This window comes from Onychostoma macrolepis, chromosome 05 (assembly GCF_012432095.1).
Source record: "Onychostoma macrolepis isolate SWU-2019 chromosome 05, ASM1243209v1, whole genome shotgun sequence".
Classification (NCBI taxonomy): domain Eukaryota; kingdom Metazoa; phylum Chordata; class Actinopteri; order Cypriniformes; family Cyprinidae; genus Onychostoma; species Onychostoma macrolepis.
The window spans coordinates 20,454,213-20,478,800 of NC_081159.1; the positions used below are offsets into that span (position 1 = coordinate 20,454,213).

The window sequence follows — 24,588 nt, forward strand, 5'->3', positions numbered from 1 at the left end:
GATGCCAGCATATTTCAAGAGAGGACTTCAAACAGTGTTTCATATCAGGATTCAACAAAGGTAAAATAAGGTAAAACTTGGAGTAAGGAAGAAGAGGGTAAATCCTCTTTTTGTTTTGTTTTGTAGTCCATGCTGGTCCTTATGTAGGTCAGCTGAAATCAGACTGTTTTGGCCCCTGACAGAACAATGCTTTCTGCTTGATGTAATAGCACTAGTCTGTCTCACTACCCACAATGCACAGCCATGATATCACTCTCCAAGTTATATACTCATCCGATCGAGGTCAAACTGCCTTAAAAGGCCCTAGACGGCAAGTGTGCAGCTGTTACATTCAACAGCTTGAAATATTACCTCTTTTTTCCATCTTTCTCTCCTTTCATTGTCTCGGGAGTTTGAAAATATTTATTTTTTTTAATTTTTTTATTCCTGCATGCAGACATCCTTATTGTCAAGCTAAGTTAGCAATTGAGTTAAACACGACTTTTGAGACAATTATTAATACAAAAAAATAAGGGCTACAAAATATTTCTACATGTTTTATTTGGAATAAATACCTTGAAGCATGACAAGAAAAAAAAAATTATGTATAACAAGACATAATAGGTATTTACATGACTTGTTTGTGCACAGCCAGATGGATGTATACATGGTATACAAGCCCATGCAGCACATTGAAATCTTTTGCTGTACAAAAGCGCAAAAGAAAAATATGCATTAAAGTAATACAGAAACCATCTTTTAGATGGACGATATGGTCACTCTGAAGAACATTGATCATCAACGTAACGTGTTAGCGTATTACAGGGATTTTCACTTACTGTGTACAAAGAATGACTTGCCATCAAAGCACAGGGCACGACACTGTACAACCTTGTGCCACCAGCCACCAGTTCTTAAAATTAATTGTAATAGTAAATAATAACTTAAAATGGCAACTGTACCAGACAGGGCATGATTATAGCAGCTGCGCCTCTGGCTCAGTGGTAGGTAGAGGAGAGGAGATAAACAGCATTACAACAAATTAAAAAAGGGTTCTGGTTGAAAGCTGGATGAGGAGTGAATGTGTTTGGCAGTACAGAACATGGCTGAAAGCAGGAAATATGCTGGCCAGAAAAGAAAAAAAAATAGGTCTGCTGAGCTAAATAACAGTGACTTTAAGGAGATGAATGGACATGCAAAAAGAGTTTAGAGACAGACTGCTAACATGCTAACTCACACGTACTGATATAAAACAGGCCTTGTGTACATAAAGGTTTCTCCTTGCTGTTTTTGTTTTGGTGAGCTAATACATCGACGAAGACTTAAACATTTCCATGATCTGTACTTTGTCAAAATGGCCCCTCTGAGTTACTGCATGTCATATTGCAGTGGTAAAGGTGGATCGCTGCATTGCATTAAAGGCCATGTGGTAAGTTGTTATAAAACTTCCAGTTACATTACTATTTACTACACAGATGACTTCATTTATTTGCATGACGTAAAGCATTGGGAACCGGCTTCCTTGCTCTATTTGTGAAAAAAATGCTAATATTTAGGCCTGTTTGTTGACACAGAAAATGTGCTGATAGAAATGTAGCCTGTGCTTCCTCTCAGTCCTTAAGCAATGCGAAGAAAATGAAAAAAACTAGTTAATCAGTAAACCAAATTTTTAATCTCCATTACAAATACTCCAGTCTCATTCTTGGATCTTAATTTTTGGTTAATAATGAATCACTCTCCAGTTAATTTTCTCCACAGCTCTGAGTTTTGAAGAAAAGAGGGTATCAAAGGGTAGATTGCAGCCAGTTTCATGCAGTACAAGGGCATTTGTGAGCTAGTTTATTATATACCCTGTGGAATGTTTCTGTTAACCCAGATGGACTATATCGGTATTTAGTTTGGCCTCCACCGCACACATTCATTAATAGCCATTTCAAACAGCAATTGCTAACACAAATAGAGATGTTTACACTGATGTCTGCAGGAAAAAATAAAAAATCATCTATTCAGTTAAAAGCAATGGATTTGTGCAGTTTAGGCTTAATAATTACACTGTTGTTTTGGACTTAGATAGCAATGTCCAATGTGTTCTCATTAGTAATCACAGGTATTCGTGTAGTGTGGTTCTATCACATACATTTTCTTATGCTTGCATAGACATGTACATTATTGATATATTAACAGCATCTAAAATGTAAACATTTTACATATAAATGATTTATAGGCATACAAATGTTGAAAAATCCTTTTAGATTTATGGAATATTGAATACATTGATTTTACTGCATTTAATTAATTAAATTAATATGTTCTTTGTCATGCTTTTTCACTTAATTTAACATTACAGTAAAATTAACAACAAAAAGTCTATAAAATTGCCTGTTGTATTTTGCATTGAGAAGTGGTTAGCTTTAGAGTAGAGGTGGGGTTCGATTATAACAACTATACAAATATATTTCAAATATAAAAAAATATATATATATATAAAGAATTAAAGAAAATCTTGTTTTAAATGCAGAACATACTTCAATACTTTTATGTTTTAGGTGCTGTTAATACATTTATATCGTATATATTCAAACATACAAAAATGTACATGTACCCGTTACTTATAAATACCTATAAATTTTAATGACATCAGGCATGATTTTGAATTTGGTCTCATCTGGATAATTTACAGGTGATGGATTGGTTGGAATTAGAGGTAGAGTACTATTTGCATTTGTGTTCAAGCCTTTTTATCTCACAACCTCAGATGTCTGTCTTTTATCAGTCATGTTTTTCCACAGCTGTCCATTTTTCCCCATTGTCAGGCAGATGACAAAACATAAACTTTGAACCAGAACATATAGTCTTTTTTCTTTGTACTTTTCTCTGCTGAATATGCAATTTGACAAAATAGAAGTTCCATGTACAGAAATATTAAATGGAAGGATGGATTATTTACAAGGGGCTAATGAACAGAAGTCCAGCTCCTGTGGCTTCTTTTTGTCTGCACACTTCTCCCTGGGAAGCAGCTTTCCCACATTTGTAACGCAGCGAATCAGGCGTCGTTTGAAGCCCTTCCCACAGGTCTTGGAGCAGGGGGACCAGTCGCCCACCTCCCACATGGGGCAAGGGTCTCCACATGCCTGAATAGCACTGGGCTTTTGGGCAGGCTCACAGTCCATTCCAGGCCCACCATCTCCCCCGAGACACTGCACCATCCTCCTCTGGAGCCCATTACCGCAAGTAACCGAGCACACGTCCCACCCAGCTGCCACCCACTTTCCTGGTTTTGGTGCAATATCTTTGACATACGATGGTGAGATTGTGTCCTTAAGAAGATCTGCCTCTTTTCCACCTTTACTGATTCCGCCCTCTTCCCTAAGAACACTGTTTTCAGCACGTGCCTTTTCTTCTTTCTTTTGCACCTTGGCCTCTTTGCTCTCCCGTGGCAAGTAGAAAGAATAGCGGATACGTGGAGGTGTCATCTGGCCTACAGATAGCACTTCAATAACCAGAGCTTCTCCTAGAGGCTTCACAGCCTGAAGAGTTTCTGAGGAGCCAACTGTTCCACTGTAGCGGAGCAGACTCCCTTTCACAAGAATATCCTTCTCCATGGCGGAAACCACATAGTTTCCATTCAGCAGGTACTTGCCCTGGCTGTTCTTGACGGCAAGATAGTTGTCATCACTCACGATGCCCTTGTAGCCACGCTGCCTGATGTCGACGTTAGAGGCTCCCACAGGAAGCATGACCACAAAATTGTAACCATGCCTGAAAAGAGAAAGGTCAGAAGAAGTATTAGAATGATTTTGGGATTTTCTTTTCTTTCTTAGTACGTCAGTTGACCAATCCAAAAAGAAATACTAAGAATGTGAGTTTGTGACGGCATATCCAAAAATAATGGCAAGAAATGTCTGATTCACAAAAAATGACTCTCATGAACCAGTTCTTTTTAGTGAAACAAAAACATACAGAAAGGCAGTGTAGTTCAATTCGTGAACCAATTATTTAGTGAATTAAAATAATTCTCAAACACTTACCTGTATATTTTAGATATATAAGTATAAAGGACATCATAACCAAAAAAATAAATAAATAAAATACCGTAAATAATCAAATTCAATCAGAATCAAGTCAAATCAGGAAATCTGTACTGATACCCAGGCTTACCAAGACATGAGGTTAATAATCAATGCATGAATTATTTTAAGATTATTTGTGTGACCCAACTTCACTCACATTGGCTTGGTGAAAAGGCCTGAGACCTTCTTGCAGTTCTTATTATCTCCTCCACAGACACCACACTTGTCAAACTTCTTGTTGGATCCCAGTTTTCCATCACAGCCTGCCTTGATGCATTTGCCTTGGACACAGACTGATGAAGAGTCAGGAGAACATGGTGTACCATCAACAACCTATAAAAAGCAGAGAAAATTTATTTACATGCCAACAATCTTGTGCTAAGCATAACTGTAGCATTTTATGGTGACAAAAAAAAAAAAATGTAAAAAAAAATTGAAGTGCAATTCTTGTACAACCATTTATTTTCTTTGCAAAACAATGTTTTGTGTACTGATGATTTAAAAATAAATTACATTTATTTTTTTATTTGTAATTGAAAATGTACATTAGATAAATCCCTTTAATGGCTCAGTTTTAGGGCAGCTTTGCACAACAGGCTGATTTCCAACTATGACAATACGTTTGGGGGTGCATTGAAACAAATGAGTGTAGCATGTCTACTATTAATCTATTTCTGTCCCTATTCTGTTGCTCATTTGTTTTGGATGAGCTACACCTTCAAATTAGTAATGGGGCTTACTCAATTAAAGCAAAGTCTAGTCTTTGGTATTGTTTAATTATTTCTTTATTGTTTTGCCTTTTGGCAAAACATGTCTTTAGCAGATGAGAGTTCATTCTGTCTCTTTAAGAGTTCAAGCTCTGAATAGTTTCTTCAGTGTCAAATCCCGGTCTCATAAACATACCTCTAGCCTTGACGTAACTGTTGCGTCTGTACAGTTTCACTCTGCACAACAGTATCTCACAAAGATAGGCCCTTTCACCTTCTTATCTTTCCTCTCACTCAACTCTGCCTGTAGTGAAATCTGACATAAGTGTAAGGCAGCCACCAAACAGCAGGTATACTCACCAGTCCTTTCTCCTCTTACATGCCTATAGTAATATATGGTTTTAATTTAATAATACTTTTCCTTTCAATAAATTCTTAGATGAAGGTTTAATAACTCATAACTGTTCTGATATTGCAAGCAGCCTTTCATGTACCAAACTATTGCAAATGTATTTTATGGTGTTAAGGTGTATTGAGGTCACTTTATGTTTAGTGAGACTCCCAGACTCACTGACAGGTTATATTCCCCGCATCCCCATAAAGTCCTCAAGCTTCGTAATTTCTAGTGAGAGAATTCATGTGAACCTTAGTTTATATATGTAGTATTAACTAATATAGTAAACTATAACCGACACGATTAACCGGTAGAAATTTGACGTTGCTATGCCACATGGTAACTTATTGTTTGTACGCGCTTTTAAGCATTGTGGTTTAAAACAAGTGATTTTAAGCCAGTAAAATGCAATCAGCAGCAAAAGAGAACTAAATTCACTATATGCACACTGAAAGACTGTTTCTGAGCACTGTCAGAGAGGCACGCACGTGAAGACGGTGCTCATAGAGCGCGGGAGTATTGAACGGAGTTATTTTTGCCACCGTATAGGCCTTGAAAGGTTAAATACACACACATTTGTATGTGTCAAAATGCCCGTCTTTGCAAGTATCCTTGTAAACACAGTAATTTAGGTCTTAAGTGGAAGCAAACAGCTGAGACAGAAAACACATGTGTAACAGTATATTAGATCCGGGAAGCTCTTAAAGTGACAGCAGTCTAATATTCCTGCTGTCTGTCATTCATGTTAATCAAAAAACAAAAGAGAGAACATCTTTTTTAATTTAGGCTAGTTTTTTTGTGACAAGAATTGTAAAATTTCTATGGTCTCAAAAATTTTGATATCATAAAGACCTTATTTAAAGCAAAAATAACTATATTGTGATATATACCGTTACCATGAAATAAAATTACTCATATCATGACATAATATTTTGGTCATATTGCCCACCCATACTAGTTATAATAAATAGGTCCTATTATTTTATAACTCATATTTTCCACTACATGAACTGATGAAATTGTTATTAAAATATTTTTTTATATATATTTTTGATGCCTTAATACCATAACTTAATTTTTTTCTTGAGAAAGATGATTTTTAACATGTTAATTGCTCACCTTAGGTGCAAGAACGTGGAAGTAGCCTGTTCCATTTGCCCTGCAGATCAGCTTACATGTATCTTTAGCCGAAACACCAGAATATTTGGGCACCCACGCCACAGAGGGGGTGAGCCGGTTAGTGTTCAGGCTAAACCCATTGTAAGCTTCACACTGCTCCTCACGGTAGCTCTTGCCTAAAGTGACAATGAGGCACATATAAGTGGCGCACATTCTTGAAATTCTTATTTTATACCATATGCAATACGGAAAAGCATAAATTTAGTATGAATAATAAAATTATGCTTGTTTACTTTACTTTTGTTTACACTAATGCTGATTTTGTGTAGATAGAAAACATTTAAACCTGTGTCAGGGCATGGGGAGAGGTTGCAGGACCGGTATTTGACCCTCACTCCCTGGCAGTATTTGCCGCCATTGACTGGCACTGGGTTGTCACACTCTCTCTTTGACAGCTGCACACCACCTCCACAAGTTCTGGAGCAGGTACCAAACGGTCCCCATTTAGCCCATCTGCCATCCACCTAATACAGAAGAAACATGAAGAGGGGGGTTGTCACTTGACCTTTAAACATTGAACATCCTTTGACAACAAGCTCTATTTTACTACTAAATCCCAAATGACTTGGCCACCAAGAACACGTTCACGGATCATGTGCAAGATCGCTAAGCAACAGGGCAAATAAACCAAGTAACAAGTGAAGTGCAGTACGTTTAACAGGCTGACATCGGTATGTCAAATCTTTGTTGTGGTCACATGACATCTTTCGCACTGCAGTGAGAGTTCTTTTAAAATGTGTTCAGTGTGTTCATTCAATAAAAGTTTAAATCCTCTTTTCTACAATTCTAAATTCTGCAAGTGAGCATGATTAAAACAGCAGTGACATTTGTATATTTAGTGTCCATCCATCCATCCAAGTATTTGGGATACTGTAGATGTGTGAAGGTACCTTAGTTTTGGTGATCTCCTGTTTGTCCATGCATGTGCCCCTCATGCAGAGCTGACCGTCCCCGCAGCTGGTTCCATCTGCCCATGGAAAGTGTCTTGTCTGGCACACCAGTTGCCCACGGGTCTTTCCTGTGCACCACAAGCGCTGACATGGTGCCTGCATGAACGGGCATGGCTTTGAGCCGGCACCGAAGGCAAGCTCACACTGCCGCTCTAAACCATACGATGCACCTGGGAGCACATCTGGAAGAGCCAACGGTTTCTGAGGTTGATCCAGCAGACAATCGCCTGCAAAGATGTCAAATAATAAGAGAATGTTACACACCGTTTTATGAAATTGTATTTACAGCAATTTAGAGACTTTTGTTTACACTCAATTTACCTGTAATTCTTTAAAAAAAATACAGTAAGTATGGTTTATTGCCGTACTAAAGTTTGACTAGATGACTAGAGTATTTGCTTTAGATTTTTGTTTATCAGAGATGTAAGTGTGTGTGTGCATATATATATACATGTCTTCATCTACAGAGGGCAAATATCAGCCCTGAGAGGGGTTCTGAATCCCCCAGTGACCCCACTGTAAACCTTCACAGAAACACTCCAGTCAAACAGTTACGTCAGTCGCCACACTGTTTCAACAAAAATTTTGATCTGCAAGCTGTAACGTAGGCTGACCTTGGGATGTCTATTTCTTTGAAGACAGCTTTTCAGAAAGCACCAACACTGAGATGTTAAACCCAGACTCACCCATCGCTCTGCTAGCCCTGAGAACGCTCATATACACTACGATTCAAAACTGGATCAGTTTTGTTTGTTTTTGAAAGTAGTCTCTTATGCCCTCCAAGGCTGCATTTTTTTATCAAAATACAGTAAAAACTGTGAAATATTATTACAACTTAAAATAACTCTTTATATTTTCATATATTTTAAAATGTAATTCATTGCTGTGATCAAAGATGATTTTTCACCAGCAGTTACTTTAGTCTTCAGTGTCAAGCTCAAGAAACACTTCTTATTATCAATGTTAAAAACAGCTATGCTGCGTAATATTTTTCTTGAAACTGTGATCCATTTTTTCAGAATTCTTTCATTTAATATAAATTTCAAAAGAACAGCATTTATTTGAATTTTATTAATATATGTAAAACATTCTAAATGTATTTACTCTCATTCATTGCATCATTGCTGATTCAATGTATTATTTTACAGTAGAGAACATACAGCCAAGCTGCTCCAAACCTCACATTAAAATGTTGCATCAATATACACTAATGCAATCAATAAAATCTTATTGCACATTATTTTGTTTTCTAGAACTTAAAATAGAAAATAAATGCTTTTCAACTAAACACACTACACTTTGATCTAAACATATTTAAAGGCAAATTTCAGCATAGATTAATCGTGTGTCAAAAAATAGTGTTATATTTCAGTACTGCTGTGTTGTTGTTCTTCACTTTCACATGGCATTACCATTGTATGATTACCTGTAAAGGCCAAACATATTTGGCATTATGCAAAAGTGGAAATAGAGTTGCTTTTAGAATTCATGTTTTATGCAAACCATATTCAGGCCACTTCAGTTTACTTTAAGGGGGTTCGTTTCACTTTAAAGTTAATTTGGAGCTTTCACATATTGTCAAAATTCATGCAAACCACTCTCAGACCCTTGAAATGTAACAGATTAAATGTGGGTCAATAGGAAATGCACAGTATCGCTTTCTTTTAATTACCGTGTCCACTGTCCAGGTAGTCAGTGATAATGGCAGCACTGCATGGTGACCAGGGACTGGTGCGGTTGATCCGGATCAGAGTGGGAGACATCATGTGATTGTCTTGCAGCTTGCCAAACACTTCCTCACATACCTTAACATTATCGTGTGGCATATTGAAGACATGTCCTGTAGCAGTAAAGGAGAGGAGAAAGGAGTGAGATCACAAGAGGGGAAAAAAAATACAAAAAACAAAATGCAATGTGTGTCAGCACTTCACACTGATGTTAAGTGAACCATCTCTAGAAATTATCCAAATGTAAATTTAGATTTTCTTTTAAATCACCAATCATTCCAATACAATTTTCCTGTCAGCAGTCAGACCACAGCTATGCTGAGTCACTTCTACAATACCTCCAACATCTCCCCACATTTCCTCCCTGGCCTTGAGAGGAAACTTTTGCAAACCCGCCTATGAGGTTTCATACAGAGAAACAAGCCACTTCAAGAGCTTATCTTTCCTCAGCTGCTCCACTGAGCTAATCTGAACTGAATGAACAGCATCTCTGGGCCAATGTTGTGGAGATCCTCCAAAAGATTTTGGATGCTGTCATTACTGGTTCAAGACCCACATTTTGAGTAGGGTTGGCAAGCATTCAGTTAGGAGATTTCACCACCTCCAAATATAATAAATGACAATGCAATAGGCTTGTTATTGGAGCATCATGCTTGTGCTGGGATTGATAATATGAATGCAAGTTTAGTAGAAACTGTGGTTAGTGTTAGTCAGTGATATTCTGTCTGCAGTGTACTAAATCAATATTTTAAAGAGGTCATGAACTGAGAAACCAAAATACCCTTGAACTTTTGGCATAAAAAAAAAATTATATTTGCAATATAAAATCATGTATGTTTCAGAACTCAAAACTTTATCGTTAGTCTAAAAACAGCTTACACTGAAGCCAGTCTGCCAAAAGGACAAGTTGAGGAATGTACCACTCTATGATGTAATAGTGTGGATAAGCACCGCCTCTGCAGAAGATGATCAACACAGGTTCTACATCACTACCTGTTTAGCCCCGCCCACCAATTCATGCATGTAGTATAAATAATGAGAGAGACAAACGCAGGTCTACATAGAAATCAAACGTTAAAGTTGGCTCCGAAGACAAGACGCTGTGCAGTGCCAAGTTGTGGAAACAGTCTTTGCATTGCTTTCCTTCTGATCCCAACATTAGGAAAGAGTGGATTAACTTTATTTCTGTCATGACAACTCTCGGAGGGATTGGCATGGTAATGTACGTGACAATGTTAATGTATTTGGTCTTGGCAGAATAGATCTGCTATGCTGCTGCTGCTGCTGAAATACATCCACAACATGCTGCTGTGTGCATGTAAGAAATACTGCTGCTGCAAATATAACATACATGAAATAACCCCATATAGTACATGAATAACCTCGTAGCAGATCTATGCAGGTGGAGCTGGGGAAGATGGAGGGTTTCTGAAGAAGGCTACAAACTGCTACAGCAAGCACTAGTCATATACAGTATTTGAATGTTGAGCAGCAAGCTCATTGGCTACCTATACAGGAGAGAACCAATCAGCTGTGCCATGTGATGATGTCATTAGGTCAGATTGACTTAGACCTATCGGACTGCAGCATCTAGAGTTTCATGCCAGAACTCTGTATTTTTAATTAAGTTCTAGACCATGTCATTAAGAACTTGGCCCTTTGTTTACTTAATTTTACTGTGGATTCATTTACAAACAAGGCATGATTCAACATGGGATTTTCAGAAAGACTGAAAGACGATGATGTGCTGATTATATTGGATCCGATCACACCACACAAGCGTGAGTAATGCCAAGTTCACACTGCACGATTATAGCCCGATTTTTCACTCGCCGACAGGTTTTGATAAATCGCCGACAAATGCCCGAAATCGGAGGCAAATCGGTGCTCGTTCACGCAAGTGACAATCATGCAGTGTGAATGATCAAAGAGGCAATCTGAGGGAATCGCCGATGCGTCGGCGACGCCCACAAAATATTCGGTATGCTAAATATCTGGAGCTGTCGGTGATTCAAAATCATGCTGTGTGAATGAGTTCTGACTGAAAAAATACATTGGCAATGACCTACAGCCAATGAGAGAGCAAGATACAGGGCAGCGGGAAGTTTGGGGTGGACTTTTTTTTTTTTTTTTTGACAAAGCGATTAGCCATTTACAAACAACGTACCTACATTTTAGCATTAGAATTTACCAAAGACTATAGAATACCCAAGACATGTCACTCGTATAGTTTTGAATGGGGAAAAATGCAACGCTGAATATGGCCGCTCAATCGCAGGAAGCCCCGCCTTCTGAATGAAAGAGCCAATCACTAATCGGTAAAGTCAACACGTCACTGCAGCTGCCGTTAGAAGTCCCGGTTGCTATAGAAACAGTCAGGGTTTTGAGACGTGCGCTTAGAACTTCGCATGCACACTGGTTGATCTAGCCTGAAAAATAAGCTTTTTATAACGCTATTTGAGCAAAAGAAACAACATTTATGATACAGTTGTCGTCAGATTTCTTTGGTGATTTCAAATATGAAATTTAATTGTAAGCTTAGTGAACAGTTTTGGAGAATTTGATGTTTCCCCATTCAAAGAGATAGGAGCTGCACTTGGATGCCCGAGAGGCGTTTCAAAGATGGCCGCTGAGTGACATGACTTGTCTTAAAGAGACTTTGAATATACAGAACAGGTAGGCAACATGAAAATGAAGAAGGGGCTAGGGTTTTTCCTTTAAATAATATTCTTCTATTAAGGACAAAAGGTTTATTGCATTTTTATTTTTCATCACTTTGAGGGCTTTTAGAGGCTAGAAATAAACTCATTATAAAATGCACAAAACCTTGGTTTCACTTTCAAGTAGGCTACTAATTAGATTTGTGTATATAAAAATTTCCCAGCAGAAGTATGTTTGTTAACAAGTCATCTTTGTTAATTATTGTGTGTTTGGGGAGGACTTAGACCATAATATCAGCGTGATCTTGCGTTATTACCTTATCACTTCTGGTGTGCATTTGGCTGTAGTTTGCGGACCAGACAGAGTTGTCGGCAATTCTTCCTATTGTAAACTCATGCAGTGTGTTACCTCCAGTCGCCAATCCAACGTGCAATGTGAACACAGCAGCGACTGAATGCTACCCCAGATAGTCATGCAGTGTGAAAACAACAGTGATCCGATGACTTTGAAAATCGTGCAGTGTGAACTTGGCATAACTGTTTTCATTACATGGTCACTATTGCTTTGTCTGTTATTACAGATCGTTTGATATGTACTGAGTATTTATGCGTTTATTACCTAAATCACAGCAGCATCCATCTATGAGGAATGTGTTAGCCAATCATAGCAGTGGGTGTTTACTTACGAGTCTACAATCTGCCATGCCTATTCAAACACAGCGTTCCGATGAGGGGGGTTAAAAACAGGACAGAAAATCTATTACTTCTAAATGATGATGTTTTTTGATGTAAAAATCTTGATAAAATTATAAGTGGACCTCAGAGAACAGTACAAAATAAAAAACAAAGGCAGTTCATGACCCCTTTAAGTTTATTACAAGATATTAAGATATTTTAAGAACAGGGGCATACTGCTAGTCAGTCAAATCTTGACCCCATGAAAATAGACAGGAATTATGGGTAATGGAATTTTTTTAACAGAAGATTAACTATTTACTATAGTTTTTTAAATTGAAGTCTTGCTGACTTGTGGCTTCTACGGAAGCATACATCATTGTTTAACAATCTTGTAGCTCATGGTACTGTACAGTAGGTCTCTCTTGAAAGGTTTACATTTTGTCATTAAAAATCTATTTCTCAATGGAGAAAATGAATGTGATTTTAACTGCCAGAACCCTACAGTTGTGCTTTATACATCTGTTTACACTTACCAAGCTCATGGGCAGTAGTGAAGGCAGATGGCAACCCATCATCTTCAATCACAGAACAACTTCTCTTGGGATCACACATGGTGCCAACATCTGCCATACCCAGTGTGTCACATGTTGAGGCTCCACACAGATCCTAGATCCGTAGAACATAAACAAATTGTGGTCATCATTGTTTTCTAAATTTGTAACATTCTAGATGGGGATTTGTGTAACAATTTATTTTAAGGAACAATTCTCACTATTAACTAGTAGCTTATTAGCATGCATATTAATAGCATATTGGCAGTTTATTAGTACTTAGTAGGCACATATTAGTACCTTATTCTGCATGACCATATTCTAGATCCCTTAACTCGACCCAATACCTAAACTTAACTACTACAATTAATTAGCAAATTAGGAATTTGAGCGAAAACTCTAGTTAATAGTGAATGTGTTCCCTAATCTAAAGTGTTAACAGGATTGGTTTTATAATTGTAATTTAACCCATAAAAAGGCAAGTGTAATTTAAATTCTTAACGTTTTTATAAACATTTAGCCTTCTGTGCATATCTAAAACTAAAATATTTAGATCAAATTAACAGCTGAATATTTAGCATTATTTAAATTGGTGATGCTGCTGGGCAAATCAACCAATGTTGTATTGTTTCAATCACTGGCATATAAATCCTGGTGTAAAGTTATATATTAATAATAATAATTATTATAAATGGACAACACAGATATGCCAGTAAACTTAACTGAAGAATTACACTAGCACTGACTGAGAAACAGTGAGTGAAAAATAGGAAATAGGCGGCTAGAAGAATGTGCTTTTAATTGACATGGAAATATTTCACATGCCCAAAATAGCTCTAATTTCTATTGGTATAAAATGCAGTATCTCAGTCCAAAAGAATTTCCGACTGACCTATATTGTGTTACCACAATTTAAAATGGATTTGCTCAAAATATCTGTTGAGCCTTACTGAATCAACATCATAATAGCAGGTTTTCTGGTCAACCTTGTCCCATGGTGCAACACCCTATACCAAATCCCAAAAAAGGACTAACATTGACTGTGCTCGTAACCATTAAAAGTAGAGTTTCTCTCTGGTCACAACAAACTTAAAGGGAACAGAAGCTTCACCACATTTAGGAGAGACGGTTCAACTCCTGTTATTCAACAGTATGCTCTCAGAAGCCCAAAGGCTCAAACATCTTTGACCACATAAATAACGATGTCTAGGATGAAGCTCCAAGTCAGTAGCTGGGTTTCCATCACCCTGTTTTAATGCACATCGCATGAGAAATGAGTGATCCCTTAATTTGCAAAAAGGTTTTTACGCACGCTTGAGGTGGTTTTTGACTTGTGCGAAAAAGGGTTAATGCGAATAATGGGACATGGAAATGAATTTTGCGAATTAATTCCACCAAGCGCATCAAAAAAGTCATGTGACTTTGCGCTATGAGACGGGATAACTTGACTAGCAGCGGACTAATCTCGTTCCACAGCATCTGAAATGTTGTTATGGTCGTTCGGAAATGCCTGAGGAAAGTCTGTCATCAAAGATGTCTGTATAATTGTCTTACACGACTGTGTTCCCAAACAGCAGCATTCACCTCCAAAAGCAAAGACAGTATTTATTGTGTTTGTCTGCTCGCTCTGAGGCGCAATTCATTTTTCGTATATGAAAATTATTATATTCAGTAGCTTTCCTAGTTTTCTATAGGCTATTTAGTGCCAGTTTACCAGGAAGTGACGATTTTGTTCTCTTTGACTCGTTGGATGGAAACGTTGCTCGTTCGCAAACGTTTTATGCGATATTCCAAATTTGCGCATAAGTAATAAACTCGCAACTTTGGATGGAAACACGGCTAGTATGACATGTTACTCATACATAACCATCAAAAAGTTTTTTAGTACACATCCACACCTACAAGGACACAGTGTTTCATCTGGTATTCTTATATTTTACATCTCTCTCTCTCTCTCTCTCTCTTTTAATTTGACCTAGTTCTCACAATATCTCTGCCTTTCTTAATGTCATGTGAATCCAGCTGCTAACTCCCAAGAATCATCATGGGGCTAATCATAAAGTCTCCCTAGTCTTTTTTGACCTTCTGATGATGGATGCCTTGACATTCACCACGTCTAAATGCTTCCCTGTAGTCAGCATATCAACATATTGGTTGGGAGTGTATTCTTAAGACATAATTTTGTGCAGATAACAATTGCAGCAATATTTTTTTCCCAAGACAAAATAAATAGTTAATTAAACAAACACAAGTCTGTAAAAAAAGTAATCCACCAGTAAATTCAGTTTAGTTTAGTTAGACAAAATATGACTCACTCTGAGACCTAACTCTACACTCACAGGAAGAAAATACAGCAATGTTGCCAAATTTTCAAAATGTAGGCTTTTATTAAATGAAGGCAACATGATCTCTTCCCACAAATGCATGTAACAGGAAAGGTGTGAGCTCTCTTTCTAAATAACTCTAGTCACCACTGCCTTAACACCAGCTGCTTAAAGCACAAGAGATTTTAACTTTACATTAGTACTCATTACAAACGTACACAAACAAATCTGGAAGCAGGCGGTTTGCTGATTGGATTACTAAAGAACATGATCCATTGTGGTTGTTCACAGCTATGGTGTTTAGGTTGTTACTTTGGTCATATGTAGTCCAACAACTTCTAAACTTCTAGACTACTATACAGAAACTATTACAAACATTTATGGACAATTCATGAACAGTTCCTTTTTGGCCTAAACTCTGCATCTTATTCTTACATCATCAGCAGTTCAGCTGTGAGAATAATAGTTTAATTTATTATTAGAATTTGGAAGTTTTCTAAACTCAGATGAAAACAACAATGAAATAACATGATTTTCTTCACATGTTTTGTTTAGTGGGATCATATAAAACATTTGATTAGAAATAAGAAACACTGTAGACCCGGACCCTGTCCTCGCAAACTTGTGCTTGTGTGACCGGGATTTAAAATGTGATGCACTGTTGGATGGAATATGAAGAAAAAAATCAGATGCGATTGACGGTTTTTCTTTTTTTCTATGTAATATTTTTTTAACAGCTATTTAAGATGTTATCTGATCAATTTATTACTCCATTGTACCCAGTGAATTCATTTTACAATTTTCTGCACTTATCCCTCCTCCTCCTCCCCCTATGGTATGGGTCTTTTGGATTCTAGCCATCTGCCGGTGCCAGGTGGAGGAAACTGAATCAGACCATTTCAGGTTCTGGTTTAGCTAATGGTCCTGTGCACCGATAATGTTAGATAAGCAATGAGAGCAGACTTCCAAGTCATTTCAGTTAACTTATCTATCCATTGTTTTTTATCCAGTCTCCATGTTTGGCAAGACATATCTTTATCCTCTGCAAAACAGGGGGGGAAACTAGCCCATACTCTCCACAAGCAGCACTGACCCAATTGGCATCCAACATTGCAAACATACGACTTTCATTATGCCTTTATAAAATCCAAACTGTTCCATATGTGCATTTCTCTCTTTCCCCCTCTCTCAATAACTCTTGCCTTCCTTCGCACTTTCTATCCATATTGTTGTTGTACTTTCTCTGATAAACTATCTAACAATACCCCTGTGGGGCGGTAGTGGTTATATGGTTGGCCACCCGGGTAGATGTACACTTCCAGCAGAGTGTCTGTGCAAACAAGCACATAATTAAATACAGGCCGCATAGCAATTTACATTGTAGTTCTTCAGTATTAAAAAAATCAGATGTTTCTTCTAATGATTGCAACCATTTTTGAGGCATTTAGTTTTTGCAATCTTGTTATTTTATGCTGTTCCAACAAGCGCAATGAAAAAGTTTCTTTTGAATTGTACCATGTGACAAACTTCAGAACCACATAAACTGCAAAAAAACAAGCTCGCATGACAGTCAACAAGCCCCAAGCTAGTGATCATTTTCAAACCAAATATGTTGTATATAAAAATAGGAGATGGGCCTACAGTATGTAGCCCAAGGCTGTTGGTTACTTTTAGTTTGCCAGCCAAGGAACATATTGAGAAGGCAGATTGTGCAAATGTGATTTGATGACGGTAACTTTAGTTGGAACTAGCAGTGATTTACAGTATTTTGCAAATAAATGCTATAGACTTGTTGTTGTGTCTGCGATAGACAGATGTTGTTGGGGGTCCTATATTTTTATTTTTTAAAAAGTGAAGTGCTGTAAATGCTTGACTCTTGAAGGATAATTCATAGGCTATCATCTCAAATCCTTCATTATTTATTAGTGCCTCAGATAGAGAACAAATGCCTTTGATAATGGCTGTATTTAGAAAATGCAAATAAACTGCAGATGCGCCTTTCTGTCTCTGTGATGAACAGCTGAGTCAAACTTTTCAGCTGGCTTGCTGTTCCCAATTACCTAAATTACATAACACAAGGATTCATTATAAAATACCAGTAATGCTCTACATGGAACAGGGCTGGACTGGGGTTAAAATTCGGCCCATCCAGCCCACGAGTTCCTCATGAATGTTTTGCTGGGTTATAGGGCCTTAAATTGGAGTAAATAAATGAATAAATAAAACAGGACAGAAACAAATAATGATAGATATTACTGAATTCTTAATAATGAACTTAATGCATTTTTGCCTTTGGTTACCCTTGATTTCTACTGTATTCTACTGTTTGTATACTGTATAGAGATTTCTTGAAATTTGGAATGACATGATGGTGAATAAATGACCATTTTAATTTTTGGGTGAACTAGCCCTTTAAGAACTTTAACATTTGTAAATAGTTAACACCTAATTTATATAAGACACTATTTATCTTTAATCGGGCTCTAATTGAATTAACATGTTACTTGAATTAACATTAATTAGAACTAAACATTTAAAGCTATTCTGTTAAATTATACTTTGCCCTAATGAAATTAAATATAGATCATAGAATCCAGAGTTTACATTACATTTACATTTAGTCATACATTTTATCCAAAGCGACTTACAAATGAGGACAATGAAAGCAACAAAAGAGCAATGATATGCAAGTCTCATTTAGCTTAAAGCATTAAATGTAGCAGGTTTTTAAAAAATTATATAATAAATAAAAATAAATCAGATAGAATAGAAAAGGAATAGAGCAAGTTAGTGTTAGAGGACTTTTTAGCTTTTGTATAATAAAGAAAAAATAGAATGCAAAAAGATTAGAGAAGCTAGGTGTTTTTTTTTTTTTTAAAGAAAACAAGCAGTTAGTAAATGAATAGTGTGCCAGTCTAAAAGGGACACTTTTTTTTTTTTTTAAAGAATAGTTAGAACAGAGAGGGCTAGAGTTAGTTAATTAGTTAGTTAGTTGAACTGACTAGTATTAGTAAGATGGTGGTCACAACAAGTAAAACCATGGTCCTCATAAGCATATGGTTTTTAAAATAAATAATACAAACTATGGAATTTGTAATAAAAAACTAAAAACTAAACGTAAACTACAAGAACAAATTCCCGAATATTTAAAATAAGTAACAACAGTAGGCTAACATTTATAATAAATATAAAGCCAAAAAACACGATAGGCTTATCGTTGTTAATAACTGCAAGTTAAATGACTATGGTGCTGAACTGACAAATAATTATGTATTGGCGTTTTCCAATTTACATAGTCATGGCTGTTTTCAGCCAGCATCCATACAGAACCTTTAATGTTCTCATATCACACGACTGTATAACACAATTTTGTGTCACATCTGAATGGATCAAGCGCTGTTTATCACTTTACATTGTGTCGGAAGCGCCGCACGTTCTTCAGTGCTGTGCGGGAGACAGTAGTATATCACACTTTTGTAGTATTTGCTTTTTGCAGTTTCGCATGCGCTGTAATTTAAAAAAAGCGCCTAATATGGGGGAGTTCCTTCGCTTCGGCGATCGGCCCACTACTCGACCGGCCCACCGGGAATGTCCCGGTACTCCCGATGGCCAGTACATCCCAGTGAGTATGAAGAGTTAATTTGCAAAAACCGATAAACGCCACATTCAAAATAAAAATGAGCTGATTGCCGTGCATTATTCTCCACATATAGCGCGATCTGAACCCTAAACACATTAGGCTTGTTTGAGATGAGCAAAATCTGCGCAGAACCGATCACCGGTGATCACCGCGAGATGCATGCCGGTTAGAAAAGTGTCCGAGTTACATCCGCCTTGCTCTGATGTCATGCTGACGTGTGCCAAAAAAACTCTCGCGACGGCGAGGCGGCTGTGTAGGACTGATCAGTCGCGCGCAGTTGCTCTCCGTGTATTGCGTGTAATCACATCCATACAGTCTATGATGACAAAAACAACAACCTTTGTCAGGCATCTACATTGTCATCTGAGGAGATTACAAAGATTAAACAACGAGAGTTTTTTTTTAACTCTAAAACATTAAATGTGGAGTTATCTGCTTTTGCCAAAAAACGACTGTCCAAACATAAGCCCTCAATCGAATGTACACAAAAAGCAAATTTTACGATACAAAGTAGATTAAATTACATCAGCTTGTTCAACGCCAAAGGAAGCAACATTTTCTTGGCGGCTAACAACGGTTGTTCATTTGATTCTTTGAAGCTGGTTCATGAATTTTTGATACTATGAACTTAATGCTATTACACATGTACACTGTGAACTGTATTTCTTGTGCTGCAGTTGCATGTAGAGCTTTGTAAATTTATCTTGTGTCACTTTTGTAATGGTAACATTTCATGTTGCCATAGCATGACTCTGGCCTCTCTCTTGAAACAGTGGCCTAGTTACAATTCTTGCTCTGGTTTTTATTAAACATGTACTGTTGCATTTTTGCATGACTGGCCAGCAGTGACTCATTTTGAGACTTTTCTTGTTTCTTGCAACAAATGCACTTATTAAAAAGCATATTTGCTGCCATAATATTTAATTGACGATTAAAAATATGCACAATAATCCATTGCTGGTTTTGATGCCACTACATAATTTGACAGAAAATTAGGTAATTACTGAACAACCTGAATGGAAAGATATGCTGTTTTACTCTCAGGCTGCAGCTGGGATTGGAGCTCTGCAGCAGGTGGGCCTGGACACAGCAGGCACATAGGTTTTCTCTCTCTATCTTTCATGCTTTTCCCTCTCTTCACCACCCTCAGCCTCTCCCTCATTAAATACTAGTAATGGGAAACAGACTGAAAGGGGGTAGGAGGAGAAAGAGGGGTAAAGAAGAGTCAGATCGCTCGCAGCTGGGACTGTGGTTAGGGGAAGCTCCCCACGAAACTGGACACTTCCCATATCTCCCATAGTCCTGTTTGAAACTCCCTTTACCTCTTTTGTATACACTGGCCTTGCTGACATAAACAGCTTAAAGAAATAGTTCTGTCATCATTTACTCACCCTCATGCTCTTCCATACCCATTTGACTTTTTTCTTCAGTTGAACACAAAAGAAGAAAAATCTAAAAATGTACTGGTAACACTTTTCCATTAAAGTACAAGGCACTTTAAAAACTTCAACAAGGATGCAAAAGAACCATAAAGTGCAATTTATTTCAAGTCATCTGAAGTTACACAAAAGTTGAATGAGAGGGCCAGTCCAAAATGTTAGTCCTCATGAAGTCAAGAACTGGATTAATCTGATTTGTGATCACATTATTAAAAACTTGCTTTGTGAACCTGATCAACTGATTTATTGATAAGATCTGACTCAAAAGAATGTTTCGCTCACAAATCAGTACTTCTCTCTCTCATGAAGTCTTTTAGAAGGTGTATAACAACTTTTCTTTTTCTTTTTCTAATCTTTAAAGCTGTCCCCATTTATTTTAACTGAATGGAAAACAGCAACTAGCACATCAAAAAAAATGTATGTTTGCTAATATTCCTATTTTAGCTATTTAACACAATAGGTTGCAGTGCATTAACTGAGTAAACAATGTGAATCTACATTTTTATATCTACAATATATCTATACATTCATTGTATACGTTCTATACAGTTTACTTATCAATCCATTTATTCATCTAACCAATCATCATCCATCCAATCCATTCATTCATTTGCCCATCAATTTATATGTGTAATTTCATTCATTTTCTCTCTGTATTATTTATGCAGACTTGCATAATCACACCATACTCAGGTTGGAAACTTTAATTTTATATAGGTTAGCAGATGTACAAGTCTAGCCCCTCTCCAACTCATCTTGAGTCATCCAAGACCACGGAGAAACCTGACAATCTCTCTCTGTCCACAGGGAGTAATGAACATAATGAGTGGAAGAATGTAGGGAGTAACTGTGCTCTCTTGCTAAAATGCTTCATAAGTTCCCTTTGGAGAGGAAACAATAAAACATTTACTCCCCTCAGAATGATTCACTACAGCTGTCATCCAGACTAGGCAGACATGACTAGTCTGGATGTCCAGCTCAGGTCATGTGTAACTGCAGCAGATTACAAGAGGATACAATGGTTGCGCTCATCTGGCATTTTTGAAGCTGGAAATGTTTTCACACATAATTTCACAGTGTTCCTCAAAAACAGTTGACAGCATAAAACGAGTTCACGGGTGAATCGGTTCAAAGCAGGGGTTTATGTGTGAGTAAAATCATAATCTGAGGACTGAATGCTAAGCTTTGTGCAGCCATTCCTTAATATTGCCCTGGTCAATGTCACTGACAACCAGCTAATAACAGTACCAAAATAAATTGAAACAACGCAGCATTTATTCTGCGGTGAGGTTAAACAAGGGCAGGAAGATGTCAAGTTGAAGGAAGTTGATGCTACCAAAACTAATAAACAGAATTTTATACAATTTTGGTGACCAGTAAAGCCAGTCAGTCATTTCAAAATAGTGTATGGTTTAGTTTAATTTAAAACTGTGCCAGTGATTTCTCTGCAAAATAATATTGCATTGCTTCTTGTATGTTTTGCAACACTTTCAAAGTGTTTCAAAGTCCACTGAGTGCTGCTAAAAGTGTGTTCAGTTTTCTAAACAGATGAACATGAATCTGGCTGTACCAGGTGGGTCACCGAGCAAGTTTACTACATCAGAAAAGTCATATGGAACTGGTCATGTGATGCAAATGTCAAATGTTTTAGTTTACAAATCATGCGCTATGGTAAAAGTGTTTTGAGGTCACTCATATTGTGAAAGGAACCGTGTGAAAATAAGTCTTTATTAATTCATAATTTTCCCCAATAATCATAATGTGTAAAAAGGAATAATGGTTGTTTGTTCAATGAGCCTATTTAAAAAAAAAAAAAGAAGAAGATTATTAAAGTGGTCCATATAACTAGTGCACTATATTCAAAATCAATCAATTAATCAATCATATGGCTTCAGAACTATTCCTTTACCTCCAAATGATCACACTATTTCTGTTTACCCTGAAAAGAATCTTCTCAAACCTGCCAAAACTTCACATTACTCTACAACTGATCTTGTGAAAATGTTGATTGCACTTTTTAGCCAGTTTAGGGATGTTCTACATCCAATCTCAAAACTTTATAATGGATAATCCTGCTTAAAACACTATCAATTAAAAATAACACTCCAAAAGTTCAATGAGATCAATAAGCAAAATGTTTTAGCACTCTGCTAAGTATTCTGCATACGTGAGTTGTATCTTTGCTGATTCAGAGCACACATTCCTACTCGCAGTGCTGATACAGGGCAATAGCTCAAAGGCAGGCCTGACCCATGACCTTAACAACACTAATAAACATGATGGGAAGCCCGTGGCAACTGCAGGTTAACTGGAGAGGCCACTCTTGTTGCAGCCTGCCCATTACTCTGTAAGATACAAAACATATTTCAGAGTTTAACCACGCTTTATGTACCAGTGCTCGGATAAACACTTTTAGGTTAGAGTAAAAGCACATTGAAGCATGTGCTTTTTTGTTTTACAAACAACACAATCAAAACACCATATTTATGCTTATGCAGTTCACCATTGGACTTAAAAGCTGTGATTACAGTGTCATCATAAATTATGTTTAAATTGGTTTGATTATCGGGTAAGTAAATGGCAGCAGACTGTGTGGTGTTCAGTTTTGTTTCATGTTGCCTGCCATCTTGATATAATTACCACAAGATACATTAGCCGGATCATTCTAGGATTCGTTGATTCTCATACTGCCCCCTATTGTCGAAAGACGCATTACACATTACCTGTTTTGTGAATAGGATGGCCGTATCCCAATACTCCGCATGCTTGTCGCTGTTTTTGTTCAGTTTCTTCTGCCAGGTGCAGAAATTACGCAGGGTCATCGCCGCGTTCCCGGAAACCTTGGGTCCTTTCTCTTCCTCGTTAATCACCATAAACTTGACAACCACGATGTTGATAGAGTTAAGAATGGTGGGGTGTTTGTAAAGCTTAGCTGCCACTGACATTAAGGTCAGCACGTAATGCTTGAGGTCGTCACCGTGGAATTTGGCCATGGATTCATCCGCCACCACTAATGTCTCTACATAACGCGGAATGGAGACAAATCTCTTCGAGCGGTTTTTCAGAACTGACATAGTGACGTTAGTCTTGTGTTGTTCCTTTAGGTGCTTAAACTTCGCCAAAGACTGTGCAACGGTTTGGGTCACACCGCTGTCCACGCCGCATCTTGAAGTGGAGTTTCCACTCAGATTGGCGTTAGATCTGCGGCTGATGAGATGCGCATGCACATCGTCCCAGTCGGTGTCGTTCAAAGCTGGCTTGATGAAATATTCCCAGCCATCGTAACCGAATGCGCCCTGTAGCCCCTTGCACAAGCTGAGCGCTGCATAGGAATAGGGATCAGAATTGACCTCACCGGCATAAAAACACCGGCTCAGATCTTCACTGTGCGCGAAATTTTGAGCAGTTGCGTCGGTGTGCGTCGAGAAAGCTGGAGCAATGAAGCTGGAGTCAGTCTGTAATTCGAGTACAAAATCTTGTTCAAATGCACTAATTTTGAATACAACTGTTTGCGGCAACGTGTTGTCTTCAGCACTGACTAAATTGTTCTTGACATGATCCAGTCTGACGGGCACGCACAACTGACTCTGCATTGAATTCACAATTTCCCATTGAGCATAGAACACGTTAACAAGAAGAACTGACCTTAATAACAAAAACATGTTTGTGCGCGAGAAAACGGTTTGATTTATAAAGCGCAAAATGAGAAAGACAGCGAGATGTGAACGCAAGAATATTCCAGGATGCGGTTGCACTAAAATGTTGCCTTTGCGCGTCCACAAAGTGTGAAATCCGCCGGTCTGTGATCCATGCCTTTCTTGTACCTGTATACTGAAGCGGCTCTGCTCATCTGTCGCCTTTATGCTCGCGCGGCATTTGTAAATATCCAGTGCTTGTAATCAGAAGATTTTGGGGAGGTGCTCAAGTGCGCTCATTGGGTATGCCTTTTGTTTTAAGGTTAAGCCAGCAACTACTTGTGGCTCTGTCAGCTTTCGCATCATCAGCGCGCAGCGCTCCAAGAGCCGGGTTTCCCTCCCACTACATCTACAGCATCCAAACTGTGACTTAAGAGAGGGCAGCACATGAATTACTTATGCATACAGCATACATACTACAAAGTTATATATGTTCTGTTTAAGTGATTTTAATTATTTAATTCATCAATATAAGTGATCTTACCTTTAACTCTTAATTTGGAGGCTTATGTATGATTTTATTTTCTCCTCTTTTCTGAAACCTGCATAAACTACATTCTGTACTACCAGTTGTTGGGGTAGGAAGTGAATGTGC

At 37.7% G+C, this 24,588-nt stretch overlaps 1 protein-coding gene across 1 annotated transcript; it reads right to left on the reverse strand.

Moving 5' to 3' along the window:
• Positions 1-532: 532 nt before the first annotated feature.
• Positions 533-24,279, reverse strand: adamts15a (ADAM metallopeptidase with thrombospondin type 1 motif, 15a). Its single transcript, XM_058776547.1, has 8 exons — positions 23,022-24,279; positions 12,878-13,010; positions 8,952-9,119; positions 7,220-7,506; positions 6,616-6,793; positions 6,270-6,445; positions 4,207-4,382; positions 533-3,738 (listed from the first exon to the last, which is right to left on the reverse strand). Exons 1-8 carry the CDS (start codon positions 23,958-23,960, stop codon positions 2,919-2,921), a joined length of 2,877 nt encoding a protein of 958 aa, XP_058632530.1. The 5' UTR covers positions 23,961-24,279; the 3' UTR covers positions 533-2,918.
• Between the last annotated feature and the right edge of the window lie 309 nt (positions 24,280-24,588).